Source organism: Marmota marmota, unplaced genomic scaffold (genome assembly GCF_001458135.2).
Source record: "Marmota marmota marmota unplaced genomic scaffold, marMar, whole genome shotgun sequence".
Classification (NCBI taxonomy): Eukaryota; Metazoa; Chordata; class Mammalia; order Rodentia; family Sciuridae; genus Marmota; species Marmota marmota.
In genome coordinates this window covers 901,383-925,610 of record NW_026000068.1, presented here as the reverse complement: position 1 = coordinate 925,610, position 24,228 = coordinate 901,383, and the positions used below count along the sequence as shown (strand labels likewise).

The 24,228-nt window shown below is 61.6% G+C and overlaps 1 protein-coding gene across 1 annotated transcript in view; it reads left to right on the top strand.

Annotated features, from left to right (window-relative positions):
- Positions 1 to 22,346, top strand: part of Slc6a3 (solute carrier family 6 member 3) — a 37,807-nt gene extending 15,461 nt beyond the window's left edge. Inside the window, exons 6-14 of the mRNA XM_048813964.1 lie at positions 1,354 to 1,457; positions 2,705 to 2,829; positions 6,423 to 6,535; positions 7,518 to 7,646; positions 8,120 to 8,219; positions 8,481 to 8,581; positions 11,545 to 11,712; positions 13,050 to 13,121; positions 21,033 to 22,346. Of these exons, the coding sequence (XP_048669921.1) occupies positions 1,354 to 1,457; positions 2,705 to 2,829; positions 6,423 to 6,535; positions 7,518 to 7,646; positions 8,120 to 8,219; positions 8,481 to 8,581; positions 11,545 to 11,712; positions 13,050 to 13,121; positions 21,033 to 21,056 (936 nt within the window). The 3' untranslated portion in view covers positions 21,057 to 22,346. The remainder of the gene's footprint in view (positions 1 to 1,353; positions 1,458 to 2,704; positions 2,830 to 6,422; positions 6,536 to 7,517; positions 7,647 to 8,119; positions 8,220 to 8,480; positions 8,582 to 11,544; positions 11,713 to 13,049; positions 13,122 to 21,032) is intronic.
- The last annotated feature ends 1,882 nt before the right edge of the window (positions 22,347 to 24,228 follow it).

The following is a 24,228-nucleotide window of genomic DNA, read 5'->3' as shown; positions in this document are numbered from 1 at the left end:
ACTCCGCAGAGGAGAGCGGGGCCCAGACGTGAGGGCGTGGAAACCAGGGGACAGAAGGAACAGGTGGGCAGTCGGACGGTGGCTGGAGGCTGGGCAGGAGGCCGACGTGGGTAGGAGACTGAGGCAGGCGGTGGACGATGGCTGCGCAGACGGGTGGGCAAGCAGCGGGGAAGAGGCCGGGGAGGGCAGGACTGAGGGCCCGGGCCCGGTGCTGGCCCAGGCTGGGGTGACATCAGTTGGGCCAGGGCCAAGGGCTATGCAGGAGGCAGGACTCGTCAGTGCTGCCCCCGCTGCCCACAGCCACCTGAGCAGGGGTGGCATGATCACTGGCACTGGGGCCACAGGACAGCAGAGCAGGGACCCCCTTGCCCGCTGCCCGCCTGACCATGCTGGGCCACCTCTTCAGCCCTGACGATCAGCTGGCCAGCTGCCCTCTAACACAGGTCCCCAACATGGTGGCCCTGGGGATCTTGACATTCTGTCCAAAGGACGGAGGCCCCTGGTGCCCTGCAGCCCGAGGCTCCAGCAGCCCGAGGCTCTGGCCTCCTCTGCATCCAGCTCGCCTCCCTCAAACAGGGGAGCCGCCTGGGACACTGGAGGCCTCCAGCCCTCCCTCCCACCCCACAACCCGAGGGAGCTCCTGCTGTCATTCCTTGGATTCAGCCCCAGACGCCTCAGGTAGCCGCCTCTGCCCAAACCCTCGGGGCTTCTCCTCAGCCTCCCACGGGCTGTGCAGGAGTCGGGCAGGCCTGGGCTCTGATGGCCTTTGCAGGCCCTGACGTGAACAGTCATGCACCACAGGCAGCTACTGAGCTGCATACTTTCCTGTCACATTCAGGAAGTGGGCCAGCCACCTGCTGGACACCAACATGTGGCCTCAGGTGGCCCCCAGCTCCTGGGCACCACTCATGCTGGCTGCACTGCTGGGTCTGGGGTGCTGGGAAAGACACAAAGCACGAGCTGGCAGGTCAGGGGGACCATGCCGAGCGGCGGGGCCACGCGGAGCGTCGGCTCACTGGGGCTTTAACACGCAAAGCAGCTTCAGTGGGAAGGGACCAGATGCCCCTGGGCGTGTGGAACAGCTGTGTGGACGCTCCCAGGGGATCTCAGACATAGGCAGACCACGCAGACCTGCCCCCTTTCTCTCAGGCCAGTGGTGCAGGAGGGTCACTCCCTTGGTGGCATTTGCCACCGCCCAGCAGTCTGCTCATGCCATTTGCTTCCTACAGGGTGGGAGGAGGGAGGCTCGCTGCTCCTTGGGGTCCGAGGCTTTCAGCTGCAGAGGTCCCCGAGGTGGGTGGGCGAGGAGCGCCTCCTGCGTTGCCTCCAGCAGCGGTCTCACCGGCTCTGCAGGTCTGGATAGATGCTGCCACCCAGGTGTGCTTCTCCCTGGGTGTTGGGTTCGGGGTGCTCATCGCCTTCTCCAGCTACAACAAGTTCACCAACAATTGCTACAGGTAAGTCCTGAGCTGCAGCGGCCCTGAGAGGTCTGTGAGAGCTAGTCGGCATGACTGCCGGCCGGTGGCCGGGAGAGGGACGCTGGCATGGGGAAACGAGGGTCCCTGGAAGCCCAACCCTGCTTGCACAACCTCTGACCACACAGATTTTTAAATGGGAAATAAGGTGGGCACTCAGTGAGATCTTGATTCTCACTTCGAGGAAGGTATTGAAACCCATGGGTTTGGGGTCTTGGTCCCTAGGAATGTGTGCCCCCTCCTGGGGAGGACCTTCCTGGAGGGGACACAGCAGGGCAGCACAGCCAGCCCTCTGCGCAGACATGCTCTCCTCCTGCCACCTCCTCCCCAGGCCAGCGTAGCAGTCTCTGTCCCCTTGCTCAGGGTCCAACCTCACCAAGACGCCTACCCCAAGGAGCCACCTCAGTGTGCCCCTCAGGCCTGCACGGAGGGAGCCTGGACCCCAGGATGGCATGCCAGACCCTGAGGAGACTCGGCTGGTCCACCAGCTCAGGAGGGCGCGGGCCACCTGCAGCCTCATGCCAAACCCAAATCCTCCCAAAGCCAACAGAATCGAGTCTGAGTCCTGCTTCCTCCCACCCTCAGAGCCTGGTTCACTTTCTTTCACATCATGAAGATTAAATTGCACAAAGTTCAGACTGAGTGCAGCGAAACGGCCAGTCAGACCATGCAGGAGGCCCCCAGCTAGCCCCAGCCCAGAGTCCACCCCGTGTCAACCAGGTCCAGGCACTCTGCGGGTGAAATGCACTCTTCTGCGGCAGGCTGGCCACATGGACCCAGGAGGAGAGCGCTGGCCGCCTGAGGGCCCTGGCCCCTCCTGGCTTGCCTCTGGCCCTCCAGTGAGGACCTCAGACTGGCAGCACCAGCGTCCCCATGTGTGCCTGCACACACAGCGGCCACTGGCCACCGCTCAGGATCTGCATTTCAGTGATGTCACAGGGGTGTGCACACCTCTGGTCCTAGAAGCCCTGCTTGGCAGCCCCCTGGCCAAGGGGGCAGTCACTACCCTGGGCCAGCAGAATACAGGCTGTTTCACCCACCCTGAGGCAGGAGGTCCAGGGTGGCCACAGGTCAGGCCCTGCCGGGCTGCAGAAGGGCTGCCGAGCTCATCTGGAGAAGCAGCCCCTCCAGAGCTCCTGCCCCCCCAGACACAGGAAATGGAGAGTAATGACTGGGAAATTACAGGGCTGCAGCTCGGCTGGCACCAACGGCCCGTCTTCTCCTTGCAGAGACGCGATCGTCACCACCTCCATCAACTCTCTGACCAGCTTCTCCTCCGGGTTCGTCGTCTTCTCCTTCCTGGGATACATGGCACAGAAGCACAACGTGCCCATTGGGGACGTGGCCAAGGACGGTGAGCCCAGCCCCGCCCCACCTTCCCCACTCCCCAAGATGAAAAGGGAGCAGGCAGGGCCTGAGCCTCCGTCCATGAGTGTCTGCCTTGAGCAAGGGCAGCCTAGCAGTGCCCGCCCCACAGCAGCCTGCTGTCACAAGCAGCGTCACCCCAGCCCTCTGCAGCCCCCCAGCCCTCTGCAGCCCCCAGCCCTCTGCAGCCCCCAGCCCTCTGCAGCCCCCTGCCCTCTGCAGNCTGCAGCCCTCTGCAGCCCCCTGCCCTCTGCAGCCCTCTGCCCTCTGCAGCCCTCTGCAGCCCCCTGCCCTCTGCAGCCCTCTGCCCTCTGCAGCCCTCTGCAGCCCCCTGCCCTCTGCAGCCCTCTGCCCTCTGCAGCCCTCTGCAGCCCCCTGCCCTCTGCAGCCCTCTGCCCTCTGCAGCCCTCTGCAGCCCCCTGCCCTCTGCAGCCCTCTGCCCTCTGCAGCCCTCTGCAGCCCCCTGCCCTCTGCAGCCCTCTGCCCTCTGCAGCCCTCTGCAGCCCCCTGCCCTCTGCAGCCCTCTGCCCTCTGCAGCCCTCTGCAGCCCCCTGCCCTCTGCAGCCCTCTGCCCTCTGCAGCCCTCTGCAGCCCCCTGCCCTCTGCAGCCCTCTGCCCTCTGCAGCCCTCTGCAGCCCCCTGCCCTCTGCAGCCCTCTGCCCTCTGCAGCCCTCTGCAGCCCCCTGCCCTCTGCAGCCCTCTGCCCTCTGCAGCCCTCTGCAGCCCCCTGCCCTCTGCAGCCCTCTGCCCTCTGCAGCCCTCTGCAGCCCCCTGCCCTCTGCAGCCCTCTGCCCTCTGCAGCCCTCTGCAGCCCCCTGCCCTCTGCAGCCCTCTGCCCTCTGCAGCCCTCTGCAGCCCCCTGCCCTCTGCAGCCCTCTGCAGTCCCCTGCCCTCTGTAGGCCCCCGCCCTCTGCAGCCCTCGGCACCAGGCCAACATGGCCAACAGAGCCACAAGTCCCCAAAGCACCTCACACCTCTGTCCCTCAACACATGCTTCCTGCAGACACCCTGAGTCCTTTGGCAAGGTCTGAGGAGGACATTGTCCCTCAGGGCCTGTACCCTGATGGAGGTACCTACAGCTCCAGGGAGGGGGACTGAACTGCTGCAGTTGCATGTGACACAGGTCTAAGCAGTGCTGGCCTTGCCACAACCAAGCTGGCTTGTTCTTGATGTCAGCAATTAATCTGTTTCTGACCAAGATCCAGAGATCATGACGTACGTAGATAGGATTTAGGTCACAGAGAAATCCCCAAAGTCCCTGGCATGTGGACTCTCACTCATACAGCCTGCTTTCAGATTCCAAATGTCTTTCCACACCTGTGTCTTATAACTGAGAAAGTGGGAGGGCTGTAGCACTGTGTGTTTGAGTGGCATGGTGTCTTAGTCTGTTTTCTATTGCTGTAATGAAATACCTGAGATTGGAACTTTATAAAGCAAAGAGGTTTAGCTGGGCATGGTGGTGCATGCCTGTAATCCCAGTGGCTTGGGAGGCTGAGGTAGGAGGATCTCAAGTTCAAAGCCAGCCTCAGCAAAAGCAAGGATTTTGCTTCCTGCTGACCCTGTCTCTAAATAAAATACAAAATAGGGCTGGGGATATGACTCAATGGTTAAGTGCCCCTGTGCTCAATCCCCAGTACCCACCACCAAAACCAAGAAAAGAGGCTTGCTTAGCTCACAGAGTCCAAGAGCTGAAAGTGACATCTACTTTGCCTGTGGAGCTGGCACCAGCTCCTCTCTGGTGAGGGCCTCAGGCAGATGGCATCCATGCAGTGGAAGGGACAGGGCTGTGTGCAGATAGGCCATGATAACCACTGCACCCAGATGGACCTGCCCCACCTCAACAGTGCCATCACCAGCTGACCTCCTCCTGGGGCCCAGAGTTGGAGGAAGGGCCACCTTGCCTGTGCCCTGAGCACTGGCCACAGCCAGCCTTGGTTACCCACTTGGTCCCCAGAGGCCACGCAGTAGGACCCTCGCTTTGCAGGTAGAATCTGGGCAGGTCCTGAGAAGGCTGCCCCCCCGCACAGCGAGTGATGCTGGCACGGGCAGGAGAGGAGCCCCGGGAGTGGCTCTGCCATTGCCTTCGCCGCCGTCACCCGTCCCCCTGCCCTTGGTGTGGTAAGTGGCGTTGGCCCTGAAGCCCCAGCACCCGGAAGTGAGCTGCCTGTGTCTGCATTTCTGACAAAGAAGATGTCATTACAGCCCCAAGTTCTCAGGACCCCAGGGCACAGTGCCAACTCAGGCAGAGACCACAGGTGGGCTCGCTGTCCTTGCCTTCCGCCAGGCCACAGCCTTCCCGGGTCACAGCTGACAGGGCATCCTGAGAGCTGCAGGGCGCCCAGGTCCAGCCGTGCTTGACGGCAGATCCCGGTGACCCTGTGGGTGTGGTTCTTTAAGACAGTGAGTGCTAGTTCCTCCTGTGGGCCAGACACGCAGAAGACGGGGGGTCGCAGGAGTTAGAGACTTGGGGTCGGCAGGAGACGTGAAGGTGCCCATCCACAGTGAGCTGGAACTGAGGCTGTCCGCCACATGGGGTGGGATCATCCAGGACCCTCTGGGATGGAGCTGTGTGGGGCTGTGCTGGAGGCCTGCCACTCCCCAGCCCGCTCCCCTGCCGTCCTCTCTGCTGCTTCTGCGAATGTCCCCAGTGAGCCCTGCAGGGGGCCACCCTGGGGCCTTCGCAGGCACCTCCCCTGGACCCTGCAAGGCCTCATCCTGTTGGGACAGCATGCCCCGGCTTTGCAGCTGATCTTAGGATCCTGGGTGTGCACCGTGACCAGGCCTCGGGCCCAGCAGCAGTGTTGCTTGGTCACCGCAGGTGTCCCCTGGGCTGAGTCTCTGCCTCCCGAGCCTCCAGGGCCTGCTGGGGGTGCCTGCATCTGTGTGGTCTTCCAGGGCCCCTGCTGCAGGGTGGTGGGGAGGTCAGCCACACGCTCATCCACGAGGTGCCCTCTTGGAAGTGACATCACCATGTCCGTTTGCGTTGAGTTGGCCGGAGTGAGCGTGGACAGTCGGGAAGCAGGTGTCAGCAGCATGCTTGTGACGTCCTTCTCACTTTACAGCCAGGCCACCAATAGTGTGAACATGGGTGTGCTTCTGTGTGCGCAGTGTTCATGCACCTGTTGTGGCACACGCGTGTCATGTTTGTGCATTGTCATGAGTGTCCACCTGCATGTTTGGGAGTGTGCCTGTGTGTGGGCACGTGTGCTTGTGTGTGCCTGCACTGGAAAGACCTCAGGGCTAACTGGCAGCCTCGCAGGCTGCCCACGACCCTTCCGCCCTCGCTTCTGTTCCTGCCTTAACTGCTTCCCCTGCGCCCCAAAGCCCGGGCGCACACCAATGAGTGGGGACTCGGGTGGCGATGGGGGACAAGCACAAGCCCCTAATGGGTTCTGGGTGTGCGTATTCTGGGGTCTGGGCCAGGTGTGTGCTGAGTTCACAGGACGGAGGACCCTCAAGGAGAACGGCCGGAAAACCTCCCACCCGTCAGCTCCCGGGCCCCCGACAGGGCGGAGCCGGCCTTCAGGGTGGGTGAGTGAGAGAGCCAAGTCCTGCAGTGCCCAGAGCGGGTTTCCGTTGCAGGGCCGGGGCTGATTTTCATCATCTACCCTGAGGCAATCGCAACACTGCCCCTGTCCTCCGCCTGGGCGGTGGTCTTCTTCGCCATGCTGCTCACCCTGGGGATCGACAGTGCCGTGAGTCCGGTGGGCCCTGGCTGCCGTGCCCAGCCCCCTGGGGCCCTCAGCACCATGCTCGGCGTGTTCCTGGGGTGATGCCCTGGCATGGCCAGGCAGAGACCCAGAGACCCATGGATGGTCCCCCGAACCTCCCTGCTCAGCACAGAGCCTACTCAAGGGACGCAGGCCAAGTCATTCTAGACTCCTCTCTAGACTCCTCTCCTCCAGAGAGGGAGCTGAGTGGTTCCTGGAGCTCAGCTTACCCTTCCTCTTCCCCCTTGGGCCTTCAGTGTGTCCACCCTGGGCCCCCCAGAGTCTGAGCACACATGCAGCAGGCCCCAGCCACCAGAGGCCTGGCTCAGAAAGCATGACCAGCCGTAGGGCATGCACGGCCGGCAGTGGAGGCTGCCCGGGCCCTCGCGGGGCCTGGGCTGGCAGCACCTTCTCAGGGTCCTTCTGCCCCATGAGCTGAGCCTCGGGGATCACAGGGTTGGCGGGAGGGGGCAGTGGCTCTTGCATTTGCCCATCCTGATGGGCCCAAGATATGCTTGCTGGAAAGCGTGGACCAGGAATCCCTTTCCCAAGCAGTGAGGGCCACTGGCCACAGCCCACCCTCACCCCCCACCCAGCTCGGTCACAGCCCTGGGGACCCCGGGCCTCTGTGTTCCTGCACTCAGATGGAGGATGCTGACAGGACACAGGTCTCTGGGCAGCCTGGGCAGCCCAGCAGCACCCGGCTGCCCTCGCAGCAGAGCCTGGCCTGCAAGGTCCCGAGTGGTATTCAACATATGTCTGAGCCAATGCCTGGGGTGGCTGTGGTCACCCTCCAGGCCGCCCTCTGAGGGCCATGTCACCAAGGAAGTGTCCCTCACGGAAGCCCTTTCTTCATACAGCTCTGAGCTATTGTGCAGGCCCCTCCCCCATGTCCCTCCCGGGTCACACCCCCCACGACAGGACTGTCTCTGCCGGGTGGTGCCAGTGCCCTGCTTGTGTCCTGCAGATGGGTGGCATGGAGTCCGTGATCACGGGGCTGGTTGACGAGTTCCCGCTGCTGCACCGGCACCGGGAGCTCTTCACGCTCGGCATCGTGCTGGCCACCTTCCTGCTCTCGCTCTTCTGCGTCACCAACGTACGCACGGGTCTTGCTCTCCCTGGCGTGGGCAGGTGGTTGGTGCCATTGGGCTGGGCAGGCCAGCTGCATCTCTCAGAAGCTGCAAGTCCCCAAACACAGTTCCCCGTAGCCCCACACAGGACAGCTGCCTGTCTGGAGCGTGGTCCCAGAGTGACGCCACCACCCAGGGAGCTCCGGGAAGCACCCTCAGTGGAACGTGGGGACGTGGGGGACTGGGTGGGCAAGGGGAGGAGGTGGCAGAGGAATCCTGAGCGTGGCACTTGCCTGTTTCTCCTGGAGTCCTGGGAAGGGGACCTAGTGTCAAGCTTTTCGTGATAGCTGCATGTGCTGGAGTTCAGTACTCTGGGCTCCGCGGGAGTAGACAGGACACATCTGCAGAGTGGACCCGCAGGCCAGTCCTGTGAGGGAGGCCCCACAGCAGGGATTCCCTCTGCTGGGGACCAAGTCCAGCCGGGCCCCCTCTCTTCCAGGGGGGCATCTACGTCTTCACACTGCTGGACCACTTCGCAGCCGGCACGTCCATCCTCTTTGGAGTGCTCATTGAAGTCATCGGAGTGGCCTGGTTCTACGGTAAGCCCAGAGTCACACTGCTGTGCTTTCTCTGTGGCCACCAGGCCGGCTTCCTCTTGCTTTCTGTGGGACCCATAGTCTGCAAGGCCACCAGGTGGTCTGGGCAGGGCAGGGGTCCTGGACACCTCCACGGAAGGCTGAGTGCAGCCAGAGCCTGGGGTCTGCAGGGTGGAAGCCCTGAGCATAAAAGGAACTGGCATGTGTTCAGTGTCATGGGAACATGGCTGTCCTAACCCTGTGGTCACCACGTCCCCACCTCAGGTGTCCAGCAGTTCAGTGAGGACATCAAGCAGATGACGGGGCAGCGGCCCAGCCTGTACTGGCGTCTGTGTTGGAAGCTGGTCAGCCCCTGCTTCCTTCTGGTAAGTGCCACAGCTGCCCATCACTCCGTCTCAGCCCCAGCTGGCCTGTGCCCAGGGTCTGGAGCCCGGGGCACTGTGGCTGGAGCTGGGGTCTCAGAACTCAGCAGAGGAGGCAGGTGGGTCCCCCACATCCTCTCTTGCCTCCCGAGGCATCTTCCACCTCGGCCTCTGGACAGGAACTCATGCAGGATTGCAGGACCCTTGGGCTACTCAGGTCCCAGCGAGTCCTGGCCTTGAGCTGTCCCTCTGTGTCGGAGGAAACCTAGAGACCAGCCAGGCCGTCTGCTGCGAGTCAGAGACAGAACTAGCCTTCCAGGGCCGAGGGTGGGGGCCCATCAGACCCGGGGTCCCCACGGTCAGGAGTGACCTAGACCCTCCACTGTTCCCAGGGCCCCTCAGCCTGGGGATCATTAATGTGGCCAGTAAGCCCCTGGCTTAAAGCAGGGACAGGGATCCGACTGGGCCCAACTAGCAAAGTCCCCCAGCCACCTGTTTTTGTAGAGTTGCACCCAAACTTGGCAGCAGCCGGTGGCCTCAGGATGGACTCTGGCAGCCTCATCCTGCTACAGCACAGAACAGGAGGCCTGTCAAAGCCAGAGCCCTGGCCAGTGCAGACGCTGGCTGTGTAGGGCTGCAGGTTGGAGCAGATCCTGAGCTGTCACAGGCGGGCACACCTGCCGGAATCCCCAGCCACCTGGGCAGCCCTGGAGGAGAGCCGCAGCCAGACACCCTCAGAGCAGCCTGGGCCTCTCCCAAGGGCCAGCAGGGGCCCTGGGAGGTGAAGAGACTCACCAGCAGCTGGACGGTCCCAGCAAGTTCACGTGCGGAGGTCTGAGAACCTGAGCTGACAGCAGCACCCGGGGTGTAGGCGAGAGTGGTGAGTGCTCTCCTGGAGGGCTCGTCGCGACGCCCGAGGCCCAGCAGGCTGCCTGAGGAATTGCCAGTGGCTCCACGCCCACCTGTGGCTCTGTGGGCGAGCTCCCCCAGCCCGGCTTGAAGCCCTCGGCATCCCGGGAAAGTGCTTCCACCTGCTGGGGACCCCACGTGGAGCTCAGGAGCTGCCCCGAGGACACCGTGCCATCACCTTCTTGTCTGCCCCTCTCAGCACTCATACCACCAAGAGCCGACCCAGGTCTTGGGAGACCAGCACCTACAGACACCTGACTGCATCTCGGAACCTTTTACTCAACACTCTTCGTACACTGTTCTGCCAGCTTGGTGGGGACATGAGGACTCTGGGTCAGAGCCCTTCCTATGAAATTTGCATGTGACAGAAAACCAAGCTCCACACTGTCCTGTCTCCCTGAGTCACAGCATGGCCCTGTCCTCCGGCCTCAGGGAGCTGGTGCACTGTGGGTGTGCACAGTCCGCAGGGCACTAACACGCTCCCAGAGGGTATACCAGCTCACAGTCGGTGCCTGTGGGAGTGCGGCCTTTCCAAGCCACGCAGACCCGCAGGCAGCCGCAACGCTTATCTGGTGCTCCAGCCTTCGTGAGCGACCCGTGGGCTTCCCACGCCTTGCTCAACACCAGCCTGAATCCCAGCCCCACCCTCCGTCTTTTGGCTCCAAGCCTTGAGGTAATAGGCAACACTGAAGAGGACATTGAGACACAGACAGGTGTCAAATGTGCTCGGCAAGGTGGCTGTGTGGGCACTTAACTGGGGACCCTGAGAAGAGCCAAGAGTTTGCTTTCCAAGCTGCATCCTAAACTGTGTCCCCGAGGATTCCTGCATTCCCTCTAGAAGGCCCCTCGCCAGGTACACACACTCCATTGTGCACGTGTGGGCACAGCACACACTCGGGGGCACGTGTGGGCTGCAGTGCACATGTGGGTGTGTGGCCCACGTGCAGGGCGTGTTCCTGATAACGCCCTTGGAGGGGAAGAATGAGCAACAGCATGAAAAGACCCCCACAGCAATGAGACCCCATCCCCATCAATCAAGAGACCTCCGACATGGGGCCTGTTCCTGTCAGCGGCTGCCACACGCCCTCCGTTCGCAGCTGTGGCCATCATAGTGTGTCTGAGATGATGCCAGTTGCCAGATCCCTCTCAAAAGTGGGTGAAGAGGCCACGCCCAGGCTGCCCGGGGTGCCACAGAGCCACAGTGTCTTCCAGCCTCAGATGGGATTCAGTGTGTTGGAGGGAGCTGGTGTGGCTTTGATTTCAGCAGAGGAGAGGGTAGGTAGGATGGGTGGGGTAGATGGAGCAGGGTAGGGAAGGGTACAGTAGGTGGAGGTGGGTGGTAGGTGGGTAGGGCAGGGCAAGGAGGGTAGGCAGAGAAGGAAGGCGGGGAGGGAGGGTGGGGCACAGTCAGGTGAGCAGGGCAGGAAAGAGTAGGGGAGTCGGCAGAGCAGCCTGGGGCAGGGCAGGAGAGCACAGAACGGAGCAGGACATGCCGCTGTTCTGGTCAGCTTTGTGTCGCTGTGACCAAAGACCCAACAGGAACTCAGGAGAGGAGAAGTTTATTTAAAAGGCGCGTGTTTCTGAGGCTCAGTCATGGTGGACTGACTCCACTGCTCTTGGCCCGAGGAGAGGCAGAGCATGACGGAAGGGCGTGCAGGAGGACAGCGGCCCAGGACACAACACCAGGACAGAGAGGCTCTGCTTCAGCAACCCCAGAGGCACAGCCCCAGGACCACCCCCTCCAGCCGCACCCCACCTGCCCACGTGGCCACCCATCCCTATCAGCAGATCAACCACCAATTAGAGCTGAGCTCTCCTAACCCAATCACTTCACTGTGACATTCTTGCGTGACCTCGCATGGGAGCTTTGGAGGGACACCTCATATCCAAACCAATACACTCCAAAGGACCTTGCTTTAGCTGTCCAGCCGCCCCCGCAGGTTGCTTGTCCGCAGGGCCTGGCCAGGGTCCAGCATGTGCGGTGGGGCAACCCTGGGGGTTGCCACTCTGTCTCACCCCCACCCCCAGCACTCCTGACCCCTGTGTCCTTGTTGCAGTTTGTGGTTGTGGTCAGCATCGTGACCTTCAGGCCACCCCACTACGGAGCCTACGTCTTTCCTGCCTGGGCCAATGCCCTGGGCTGGGTCATTGCCACGTCCTCCATGGCCATGGTGCCCCTGTACGCAGCCTACAAGTTCTGCAGCCTGCCAGGGTCCTTCCGAGAGGTGGGTGTGCGCCCGGCCCCTCCCGCCTCACCCGGCTACCCAGGAGGTCTGGGCAGTGTCCACGCCCTGGCTCAGCCCCGACCAGGGGAGATGGGCAGGCTGAGGGGTGGGGCCAGTGCAGCAGGGAGTATGAGTCCAGGAGCCCGTGCAGGGTCCACGTGTGTGTCTAGGTCACCTCACATTTGTGTCTTGTCAACGACCGTATGTGTGCATGTGTCCACCTGTGAGTCCGTGTGTCTGTGTGTATGGACACCTGCACACTGCCGTGGTGAAAGGGTGACCTGTGTCCCTCCAGGATGGCCAGGTGAAGCCCCTGATGCAGCAACGGGCAGCTCTGGGCCCCCACCCAGAATGCTCCTCCTCTCCACCCGGCTTTGCCCCTGGAGCAGGGGCAGAGACAGGTCTCGGAGGCCATGTCAGACTCCTGCCCTGAGTTCCTGAAGGGATGAGGGACGTCCTCCTTGGAAGGACTGTCCTCCCTGAGAGCCCCCAGGTGGTCCCCAGCTCTGCTCTGTGCCCGAGTTCTGCAGGCCTGCTTAGGAGCAGTGCCTCGGGAGAGCCCATCCGTGTACCCGGGTCCAAGGGTTCACTCTAGAGCCAGCGTCCCTTGGTCTGAGGCACCACAGAGGGCCCTTGCCTCACAGGCTGCCCTTGGCCCAGTTCCCTTGTCCTCAGGCCAGCCAGGGCCTGGAACGGGTCCAGTGCAGCCTGTGACAGGGCTATAGCTCCTGGGGCTGCCGTGGCCTCAGAGGAAGCTGATGTTGTCTGCTGTGGACGCTTGCTGACCTCCAAGCTGCTGTAAAGCAGGTGCCGGGCAGTTCCTGGAGGGAGACGGGTTCCCCAGGGCCCAGGACCATGGGCAGTCGGTGCGGAGCCCACGGGGGAGAGGTTTGCATGCAGTGGGCCCCAGCGGCCATTCTGGTGCCAGCTCCCACCTCCCAGCTCCCACACAGACCAAGAGGGACCTCAGTAGCTAGACTGGTGCCACCAGATTGTGCCCCCACATGGGCCAGGCACCCAAGGCCCCAGGTAGGGACAGGGACTCAGAGACAGTCCTGGTGAAGCCTGTTCTCGAGGCTGGAGGGACGAGGCTCAGCGCTGAATGAGAGAAGCAGGGGCTCCCAGCAGACACTGTGGAGCCGCCACACCTGGGCTGGGGGACAGGGCCCTGAACCACAGCCTGGGCTGCAAGTTGGGCCTGGACGCTGGCAGATGCCCCACCAGGACATGCGGGCTGTGGGCTCCTGCATCTGCCCACATGTCCCCTGAGGGGCGTTGGTGCCCTCTGGCCGGTGGGGGCCTGCGGGTACCAATGCCAACAGCTCATTCTCCCTCAGAAACTGGCCTATGCTATCACGCCTGAGAAGGACCGCCCGCTGGTGGACCGAGGGGAGGTGCGCCAGTTCACGGTGAGTCGGCAGGGCTTCAGACGATGGAGGAGCAGTGTCCTCGTCCCACAGCTGCTCCTGGGGCCCCAGAGGGCTGCATGAAGCAGCACACACTTGGGTGCACCCTGTGCCACAGGGCCAGGGGCCACCTGAGGTCTTGGGCTGAGGACGGGGCAGCTGAGAGCAGCAGAATCAGTGGAGATGACGGAACAGGTGACCGCTGACGGACACCCATATGAAGGGCTGGGCCCACGGGGGGCTGAGCCTGCCTCCCTGGGCGTGGTGAGGCAGAGGGTCCTGGAAGCTTTGGGGGCAGAGAGGGGACAGGAGGGGGGAAGCGGCTCTCGCAGGTCTAGAGTGGGTCAGGTGTCCACCGAGGCCCCGGCAGGCCCTGACAGCACTGTCTCCCTCACTGGGGAGCTCAGGGTGCACGTGGGCACGCCACACTCTGTCACATGCCGTGGGGGACAGGGTGCACGTGGGCACGCCACACTCTGTCACATGCCATGGGGGACAGGGGTGCACGTGGGCACGCCACACTCTGTCACATGCCATGGGGGGCAGGGGTGCACGTGGGCACGCCACACTCTGTCACATGCCATGGGGGGCAGGGGTGCACGTGGGCACGCCACACTCTGTCACATGCCATGGGGGGCAGGGGTGCACGTGGGCACGCCACACTCTGTCACATGCCATGGGGGGCAGGGGTGCACGTGGGCACGCCACACTCTGTCACATGCCATGGGGGGCAGGGGTGCACGTGGGCACGCCACACTCTGTCACATGCCATGGGGGGCAGGGGTGCACGTGGGCACGCCACACTCTGTCACATGCCATGGGGGGCAGGGGTGCACGTGGGCACGCCACACTCTGTCACATGCCATGGGGGGCAGGGGTGCACGTGGGCACGCCACACTCTGTCACATGCCATGGGGGGCAGGGGTGCACGTGGGCACGCCACACTCTGTCACATGCCATGGGGGGCCGGGGTGCACGTGGGCACGCCACACTCTGTCACATGCCATGGGGGGCAGGGGTGCACGTGGGCACGCCACACTCTGTCACATGCCATGGGGGGCCTGGGTGCACGTGGGCACGCCACACTCTGTCACATGCCATGGGGAGCAGGGGTGCACGTGGGCACTCCACACTCTTGTCACATGCCATGGGGATCAGGGGTGCACGTGGGCACGCCACACTCTATCACATGCCATGGGGGGCAGGGGTGCACGTGGGCACGCCACACTCTGTCAAATGCCCTTGGGGGGCCTGGGTGCACATGGGCACGCCACACTCTATCACATGCCGTGGGGGGCCTGGGTGCACGTGGGCATACAACACTCCTGTCACATGCCATGGGGGGCCTGGGTGCACGTGAGCACGCCACCCACATGTCACATGCTTTGGGGGGCCACGGTGCATGTGAGCACTGCACACTCCTGTAATGTGCCGTGGGGGAGCCAGGGTGCCTGTGAGCACACCACCCACATTTCACATGCCATGGAGGAACAGGGTACACATGAGCATACCACCCACATGTTACATGCCGTGGGGGGGCCAGGGTACATGTGAACACACCAAACTCCTGTCACATGCCGTGGTGGGGGCCTGGGTGCATGTGGGCACACCACACTCCTGTCACATGCCGTGGGGGGCAGGGTTGCACGTGGGCCCGCCACACTCCTGTCACGTGCTTTGGGGGGCCACGGTGCATGTGAGCACTCCACACTCCTGTAACGTGCTGTGGGGGAACCAGGGTGCACATGAGCACACCACCCACATGTCACATGCCATGGGGGGCTAGGGTGCATGTGGGCACACCACCCACATGTCACATGCCGTGGGGGGCTAGGGTGCATGTGGGCACACCACCCACATGTCACATGCTGTGGGGGTCCCAGGGTGCATGTGAGCACACCACCCACATGTCACATGCTGTGGGGTACCAGGGTGCACATGTGCACATCACCCCCCGTGTCATGTGCAGTGGGGGGCCCAGGGTGCACTGTGCATGTCCCGTGCCAGTCACATGCTGTGGGGGGGCCCGGGGTGCACTGTGCACACCAGGCGCCCATCATGTGCCATGGGCAGGAGTGCTGCCGAGAGCCCAGTATAAGCATGGGGCAGATTGTGACTGCCACAACCTCAGAGGTAGGTCTGCTCCCTACAAAGCCCAGAGAGGCTCCAGAACCTGCCTGCAGCCCCACTACCAGGTGGGAGGTGGGTCTCGGCCAAGCTCTGGCGCATTCTCAGCTGTCCCCTCCCCACCCCAGGAGAGCGGCCCAACTCCAGAACTCTAGCATGAGCTGAATGCAGGGTGGCGGGACCCCAGGATGAGAAGGGCTCAAAGGTCAACTGGCTGGGTGTTTGAGCCCAGCAGAGTGGAGGCAGAGGGGGCTCCTGGCAGTATCCTGTGACCGCCCTCTCCCCACCCCTCCCGCCTGGTGTCCTCCTCTGTGCAGTGGGAGGGCAGTGACCCACCGTCCCCTGAGCAGATCTAGTTGTCACCAGATGGGGTCCAAGAAGGTTCCCCAAAGGGAGAAGGGACCTTAACCCAGCCCTGGCAGGTTCTCGACCACAGGAATTTCAGCATGCATCCAAAGAGCCTGGAGAGATTTCCTAGAGAAGCGAGACCCGCAGGAGCAGGGCACGCTTGGGGAGGACGAGGGCCCAGAGCACACGTCCAGGCCTTGGGCTGTTTCAAAGGACGTTGTAAGCAGGGGTACATGCGGGTGGGGGGTGGTGCTAGGGTGGCATCCACCTGGAACTCCGACATGCACAGGTGCTTTCGGGACCCCCAGGGGGAGGTCACCCGGTTGCGATAAGGTTTGGGACACACCCACAGCACAGATCTCTGATGCTGCTGTCCCTCTGCCTTGGTCTAAAAAGCCTGCTGTGTCAGCTCTCAGGGTGTGCAGGCCTCAGTCACCTGGATGGCACCCAGAGACAAGGGGCCCTAGGAACCCAGGGTGGGGGCAGTCATGCTCACCTGAGCCAGGCAGTGGGACACTCACTGCCACTTGGCCAACGTGGTCGACCCCCACGGGGCTGCGCCTCCTGTTCCTCCTCCCGTTAGTGCAGGTCCTGGTGCAGGGTCAGCCTCCCGCCTTCCCCAGACCACCTCCTGCTCTGAGCACAAGAGGCACACCCAGGCTTCCCACCCCACCTGCACAGGTCGTCCTTCCTGTCCCGCCGGCCCTGCCACCCCAGTGAGAGTCGGGTCCTCTGAGAGCCTGGGCTGGCGGGGGTCACCTGTGTGTGGCCTTGGGTGGGACTTCTCAGGCTCCACAGCAACTGTGCGGACGAGTCTGCTGGCTCTGTCCCGTTGTGCCGATGCCTTCCTTCCACTGCCCCCAGGTCTTCTGAGGTTCACTACCTTCTTAATTTGGAACTTAGATAATTAGTTTTCAACTTTCCTTTTTTTCTAACAAGCACTCAAGGCTACAAATGTCCCTCCATATGCCTGTCTTGCTGCACCCCACACCCTTTGACAGAGGGTGTTTTATTCTTTAGCTCTTCACATATTTTACTTTCCATCCTACCTTCACTCATAACTTGCGTACAAATTGCTTTTAAATTCCCACATTAGGGGGTGTTCCATTCCTCTCTGTGGCTGCTTCTGAATTGACCGCCCTGTGCTCAGACACCTGTGAAAGGCACTGAGCCTGCTTCTGCCCGATAGACTGGGCTGCTATGGAAGTTGCCCATGCCGCCTTCAGCCTGTCCATTTGAGGTCTGCTGGACAGTTAATGACCGAGAGCCGTTTGTGGTGTGTTCCTTGACAGCACGTCTGCTCAGCTTTCTCCTCGGCTCATGCATTTCCTCCACACCATCTGAAGCTCTGCTCCGAGGTACAGCTGCGTTTAGAATGACCAGAGCTCCTGGCCAGCGGTCTTCTCCCAGCGAGGCCTTTGCTGTGGCACCCGTTTTGTCTGTGGGGAATATGGTGTGCCTGGTGCCTTTGGGTTTTCCTTGGGCAGGTCTGTCCACTCACGGCCTTGGGGATAGTAAGACGTGGGTTTTTTCTGCAAGCCCAGCACACCTCTGGAACTCCTCCCTCTGGCCATTGGGCAGACTAACCCACTGACATTTGCTGTGGTTACTGACAGGCTTGAGCTTTCTCCTGGGGCCTTTAACCCCGTCTGTCCCCCGGTTAGGTTCACTTTTCTCCTTTATTGCCTTCTGTTGATGGGTCTTCACATCTCTTAGGATATGTCGTGTGAACAGGAACTGTGGATCCATGATTTGTGTCACTTGTGGGAATTTTGCAACGACACTAAAACCTTGCCTTTGGCCAGGTGCAGTGGCCAAGCCTGTAATCCCAGAGGCGGACTCTGGGGCAGGAGGATGTGTGTTCCAGGCCAGCCTGGGCAACAGCCAGACCCTGACTCAAGGTGAAAGGTGAAAGGGGCTGGGGCGAGGCTCGGTGGTACACACCGGGGTTCAGTCCCAGCACCAGCACAGGGCAGAGCAAGCCCGTGCTGCCACTTCTGGCCCTCCTACCCTCACTTGGAGTTTCCTTACCGCTGCTCCAGAGCCACAATACTACAGCAGGCTTCTGTCACTGACACTTTTTATCTATTTGTCCACAAACAAAATAAGCCCCTGTGAGACTGCTGCTCAAGAACTCAGTGTTGGTGGCAATTATCTCCAGCCGCCCACCCTCTCCCCAGTGTCCTTGGAGCAAACAGCCTCAGCCCCACGTGAATCCCTCCTCTGTCCTCCCACTGCATAAGTTTGTCCCATAGGTAGATGGTGACAGAAGGTAGGTGGGTGGAGGGTAGATACATGGAAAGAGATAGATGGAGAGATGGATGGATGATAGACAGAGGTAGATAGAGGAGAGATGATGGAGAGAGAAGAGTGGTAGATGGACAGGAGATAGGGGACAAATAGAAGGTAGAGAGTTGATAGGAAGGTACAGACAGAGGTAGGTAGATGACAGAAGATGAGTAGAAAGATAGATGATTGACAGAAGGAAGGTAGATGATGGATGATGGAAAGACAGAGATAGGTGGATAAAGAGAAGACTGACGGTAGATGATACATTTTGTAGATAGGAGGATAGGCAAAATTGATATATAGATAATGGGTGGACAGGTGACTGATAGATGATAGGTAGGAAAGATGGGTGATAGAAGACAGAAGGTAGGTGGATAGAAGATGGACATAAATGACCGAATATGTAGCTAATAGATGGACAGAGGATGGATGGATGGGTGGTGGGTAGAAAGAGTTTGTTTTGTGGTCCCCACCCCTTGTATTTTAATTCTACTTTGAGACAGGGCCTCACTAAGTGCCCGGGCTGGCCATGAACTTGGTGCCCTGCCTCAGCCTCCTGAGCAGCTGGGATGGCAGGCATGGCCACCGCGCCTGGCAGATGGAGCCATCTCTGTGGTCCTGCAAAGCGTGTTTGGCTGGCAGTTCTTCTTGCTTCTGGAAAGGGCACCCTCTGCTTCCACCCCAGGTCTGCTTTCCCCCAGCACAGTCAGGGTGCACGGCCCTTCTCCGTGCCGCTGGGGTTCGTAGCTGGCATCCCGTTTGGGCATTTCCAGCCACCGTTACTCAGTTCTCATTCTGCCCCCAGGGCCCGTGGCTGCATGAGCACTCTGCCACTTGGAGTCACGGCACCGCTGTGCGTCACTCCCCGTCTCCCTTGCTGTGCTCTGGGTGCCTCGGGTTGGATGCCCTGTGCCCTCAGGTGGCTGAGGGAGCTTCCAGCCGCGTGGCTTTGCTGTGGTTTGTTCTGCTTAGTTCCGTGCCCTCCTTCAGACCCCTTTTGGCACGCACCCTTCACCTGGCTCTGTGAGGTCCCCTGGGGTCTTCTTGTGCCTTCTGTGTCTCTACTTCTGAACACGTGCAGTAAGTTACAGCTGCCCGACGTCCACACCTGCAGTTTGCACATGTGTCTATCCTGGGTCAGATTTGCTGCGGCTTTTCTCACTGTGGTTCTATTCTGCCTCTTTGCGTGTTGGGTTGTGTCCAGATGGTCCCTGGACGCTGTGGTTTTCCTTGCTAGATGCTGAGTTTGCATTCCTGTAGATTTTCTTGAACTTAGGTACTTGGAAACAGGTCGACCAGAGCTCGTCTAGCCAGCCACCCTGAGCTCTCCCCACCCAGGGCCCGGCCGCCGTGAGGCTTGCAGCCCAGCTGGTGGGCAGGCGCAGCTGCAGCCCTGCCCAGCCTCAGGTGGCTCCCTGCAGTGCATCAGAGGCTCTCCCCGCTTCTGCGTGCACTGTGGGTGCTGGGTCCAGCCTGGGAACCCCTGTGCAGTCACCCCTCAGGCGCCTGCAAGCTCAGTGCTGTGGGCCCCCACCGAAGCAGCCCTGTGGGCTCCACCTGGCCTCCCGTTCCCTGCACCACAGTCCACAAGGTCCCTCCGGGCAGCAGGCTGGGTGCACTGGACATGCTGCTTGCTGGCCCTTGCATGGGGACAACCCCGACCTTGGCCATCTGACTCCAGGTCTCCAAGCCATTGGTGTGTGTGTGCCATTCACTCTGAGGGCATTTCAGGTGGGAGGAGAGACTTGGCCCTTAGTCTACCTCGGCTAGAAGTAATGTGCCTATGGCTCTGGGAGGACCCTCGTGGCCACACGTGTGACCTGCTGCGCTGACAAGCCAGCACGCCCTGTGTGCACCCTTGACTGGCAGCTACCTCCGGCTCAGCTCTGTGGATGCGCTTGGCCTGCCTGCTTCTTGTGCAGTGAGCATGTTGTAATGTGCCTCTGTCCCTCTTTGGGACACCCGACTGCCTGGAGCTGTCCTGTCATCTGACCCTGCAGACTCTGGTCCTTGGCTCTGCTGACCTCTGGTTCCTGCTGACTCCCTCTCAGAGTTGTCCTGCCTCCTATTTCTGGCCTTTTTATTTGCAAGTCTGTGGCCTGACCACAGTCTGTGGGAACTCGAGAGTCACCCCAAATGCCCCTCCCTCCAGAGAGGGTCACTCTGCTTTTGGAGGTAGCCAGGAGAGAGGGCCACTCACTCAGGTGAGTCCCACAGTTGGTCCAAGAGCAACGTCCCTCCTCGTGATCTGAAGGGAGTGCCACCCAGAGCTGCTGTGCTGGACTCTGGCCACTGGGCCTTCCTGGCTGTGACCCCAGCCAGGTCCTGCCCACCACTGCCATCACTGGGCTCCATGACACACCTGGACAGTACCTATGTTGGCATCACCTGCAGCTGCCCCAGGCCCCTGCAGCCCCCCGCCTCCCGCTACGTGTGGTATGTCCTGACCCAGCGGAGGTAGCCCCTCAGGGTTCCCAGTGGAAGGGACAGAGAGGCCCTGCATGGCCAGAGGGCCAGCTCCCGCTTTCCCCCTCTGGTACCGTGGGGTCAGAAACAAGCCACCAAGCTTTTGCTCAGAAAATATTTAAAAACAGAGTTCTGGCCACCATGTCACCAACTGCCTCTCGCTCAGAAACAGCCAAACTGGTAGCTGCACGGTAACAGCAATGGCAGTGGCTGCAGTGCCACAGTCACCCCTCAGTGTCCTCAACCTGGAGCCACCAGTGAGGCCCACTCCCCACGTGGTGGGTCACACTGCCAGCTGGTGGCAGAGCACAGGGCTTCACTAGGATGGAGAAGTGGGGCTCCAGGGAAGTGCTGGGTGCAGGGGAGGGGACACCACTGGGCCACTCACAGGTTGCAGGAGGTCACATTTCTGAGGCCAGCATCTCCCCACCCCAGCTGCTGTCTCTAATGTGCCCAGAGGCTGCTGTGGCCTCCCCTGCCGTGGCCTCCCCCGCCAGGCATGGCCCTTGCTTTGCAGCTGAGTCGCAGGTTCAAAACAGGCCCCCAGGAGCAGTGTTGATCCTGCATCCCGCTGCCTCCCGTGGGCAGGTGGCTGGCAGGGGCGGCCCTGAGCAGCAGGGTGGGGCCCAGGAGCTGCTTGTGCCAGGGCTGCCACCTGCTTCTGACCAGATGTCCTCCTTGCAGCTGCGCCATTGGCTCCTGGTGTAAACGGAGCCCACGGATGACCAGGGCAGTCCTCTTGCCACAGGGAGACAGAGGAGGGAGATTGACGTTTCCAGAGAAAGAGGGCCACTCCCACCCCTGCCTCTACTGAGAACGCAGCGCGAAGCTCCATCTCTGACTCCTCACCACTTCACGCCCCATAGAGGGCTCGCCCTGCGTCCTGCGTCCTGCGTCCTGCGTCCTGTGAGAACAGCAGAGATCCTCGTGGTGAGGTTCCAGCCTGTCCCATCTCTGCACACGGGTCCACGTGGCTGGCTCCTCCCCTGCGGCCACCCTGGAACACGATCTTGCTGTCACCCATGCTCTGGGTGACTGTACATACACTGTGTGAGGACCCCTGTGCTCACGATAGCTGCCTGGGTCATTTATTTTGCTCAGATTTTAAAAGCCAAGTGTCCTGTTTTGTCTAAGTGTGCAGAAGGAGAGTCGGGGAGACCGCCCCGAGGCCCCACTCCTTTCCCGTGTGTGGCCAGGCTGGATGTGAGCGCCCTGCCCGCCTGGCACCCCTCGTCTGTTTTGGCCATGGACGACTGGGGTCTGGAACGTGGGACTGGGCACTCTTTTGGCTTCTTGGTCAGCTCATGGTCACCTCGCTGGGGACTTCCAGGCCATGGGAGGAGGGCTGCTCCTTGTAAGCCACATGCCGCAGCTCGAGGGCCCCTGGCACGTGGAAGCCACTAGGCAGCCTGCAGACACCCCGCGTGTCCTGGAGCTGGCCCTTGGGTGTCGTTTCTCTCAGGCACCATCACATCTGTGGACACTTTTCCTGTTAGGGAGTGGCTTTTTAAAATCACATTTACCTTCGAATCCAGACTATTCTCACGGCCTAAGGTCAGTCTCTGCATGTCTGTATGCTGGTGGCTGGTTTTGTTGACAAAAGCTATCAGCAATACCAAGTGAAGAAGGCCACCCAGGGCCACCTCCACGGCACACTGGCTGCTGCCCCTGGAGGGAAGGGCACGTGTCCCCAGGTCACCTGGAGCTTCTGGATGTGGCCTGCAGCGAGGTCGCACCCTGTGCCGTCCAGCAGGCGCCGGCTGCATACAGAGCCCTCTGGGCCTCCCACAGGTGAACGTGGGCACCAGGGACTGGACCCTGACACTGGGGAAACTCGAGCCATGTCCCTTGAGCCCTGCGGTCACGGCCAAGGCCCGTGCCTCCTCCTTGCCGAGGTGTGGCTCTGTAGAAGCAGGTGTCCTCAGCATGCTAGCGTCTCCGCCGTCAGTGTCTGTGTGGTCCTCACGCACAATAAATGAAACCTGTCCAGAAAATGGCCATGGCTGTGTCGCACACTCCTGCCCGGTCCTGCTGCCCTGCACAGGCCCAGCTAACTGGCTCCACCTGGGTGGGGGAAGCTAGCTCCAGGGGACACCGTCACCTGGTGCTCCCAGCCCACCCTCCATCCCACCACGGCTTTCCACACCTGCTCCCCAGAGCCTGGGGCAGGTGTATCCCCGGCCTCCCCGCGGGTGTACCAGAGTGGCCCACCCCCACGGGCTCCCACACAGGTGTACTGGGATGGTCCACCTCCCCTCCATGGGCTCCCACCCAGGTGTGGCAGGGTACCCCATCCCCCCCATGGGCTCCCACCCAGGTGTGCCAGGGTGCCCCATCCTCCCCCACAGGCTCCCATGCGGCATGCCAAGGCAACACCCCCCGCCCTGGGCTCCCACAGGCGTGCCTGGGATGGCCTGGCCCCCGCCCCAGGTCTGTGGCCTTGCAGGCTGCCCTGTGGTTGTACATGGCAGGGGCTGGGTGTCACAGCGGCCCACTCAGGCCACTGAGGAGCCTCCAGGTGGGCTCCTCTGCCCTGCCTCCCTCTGTCCCCACAACCTGACCACCACCACTGCCCAGCCCATTAGCCTCTCCAGGGGCATGTCCCCTGTTTCCTGAGTGGCATCTAGCCCTGGCTCTCCGTGGTCTCTGTCCCCTCTGTAGCCAAAGGTACACCAGTCAACCTGGCCACCTGGTTGAATGGCGGCATCCTCAGTGAGACCCGAGAAGTCACCTGCTCATGGACTCCCTGCTGTGACCCAGATGACCCGTGGCCCTGTACAGGCATGCTGCATGACAGCACAGCCCACGCATCCACAGGGTCCTGTAAGCACCACCCACATAGAGACCTCTGCTGCCACCCACATGATGACCTTCACCCCAGGTCCCAGGAGAGCGGCCTTGCTTCCTGCAGGCCTCTGCCCACACAGCGCCTCACCATGGAGGCTACTGGACCCAACACCATGTGAGCCAGGGCCTCTCTCTCAGGGCCCAAGGCCTAGTCTCCAGGATTGCCACTGGCAGCCTCAAGGGGGACTTTGCAGAGGCCCTGCACTCAGGTCAGCTGGGTTGGCCACATGAGTCTCCCCTGCTCATAGCCCAAGCCACTTTGAGTCAGGGTGCCCTCGGGTCACCATCCAGACAGCAGATCTAGCTCAGTGAGGCGCAGTCTGGCCAGTGTCACATGTGGGCCATACACAGTGCTAAAGGTGCCCCTCCCCAGGCCCAGCACAACCAAAGTCCACCAGCAGGAGCCAAAGCTCTTGAGGTAGAGCTGTGGCAAGCACCTTGCAGAGAACAGGGGAGGGCCCCAGGCTGCAGGTGCCACAGGACCAGCAGCCACTGCACACCCCGCGGCTGCCACTGCACACCCCACAGCAGCCAGGCTCCTGTGTCTGTGTGCTCTCCAGCCTCAAGCTCTGCAAGAGACCAAAAGGAGGCCTACAGAGTGTGGGGGCTGAGCACTTCACTTGGCCATTCAGAAAGTACCAAGGGGGCAGGGGATTCCACCCTGGTTTCAGAAGGAGCCCCTGAAAATCAACTAGAAACAACCTGATAAAAGGGACAGAGGTCCTGAGTGGGCACTGTGTCGGCCAACTTCCCATTACTGTAACCAGTGGTCCAGCTGGTGCCCTCACAAGAGCAAGGCCTGTCTTGCTCGGTTTGGGAGATTTTGGCCCAGATTGGTGGGCCCTGGAGCTTTGGGCGGACAGAAGGGCAGCCGTCATGATGGCGGTACTCGGTAAAGACACAGCCAGGACTCACAAGGGAGGAGGCAGCAGGGCTGGGCCCAGATTCCAAGCCCCTGGGCCCCCCTCTTAAGGTTCCAACACTCCCAACAGTTGCAGGTGGGGACCCCCCTCCACACATGGGCCCTGGCGCC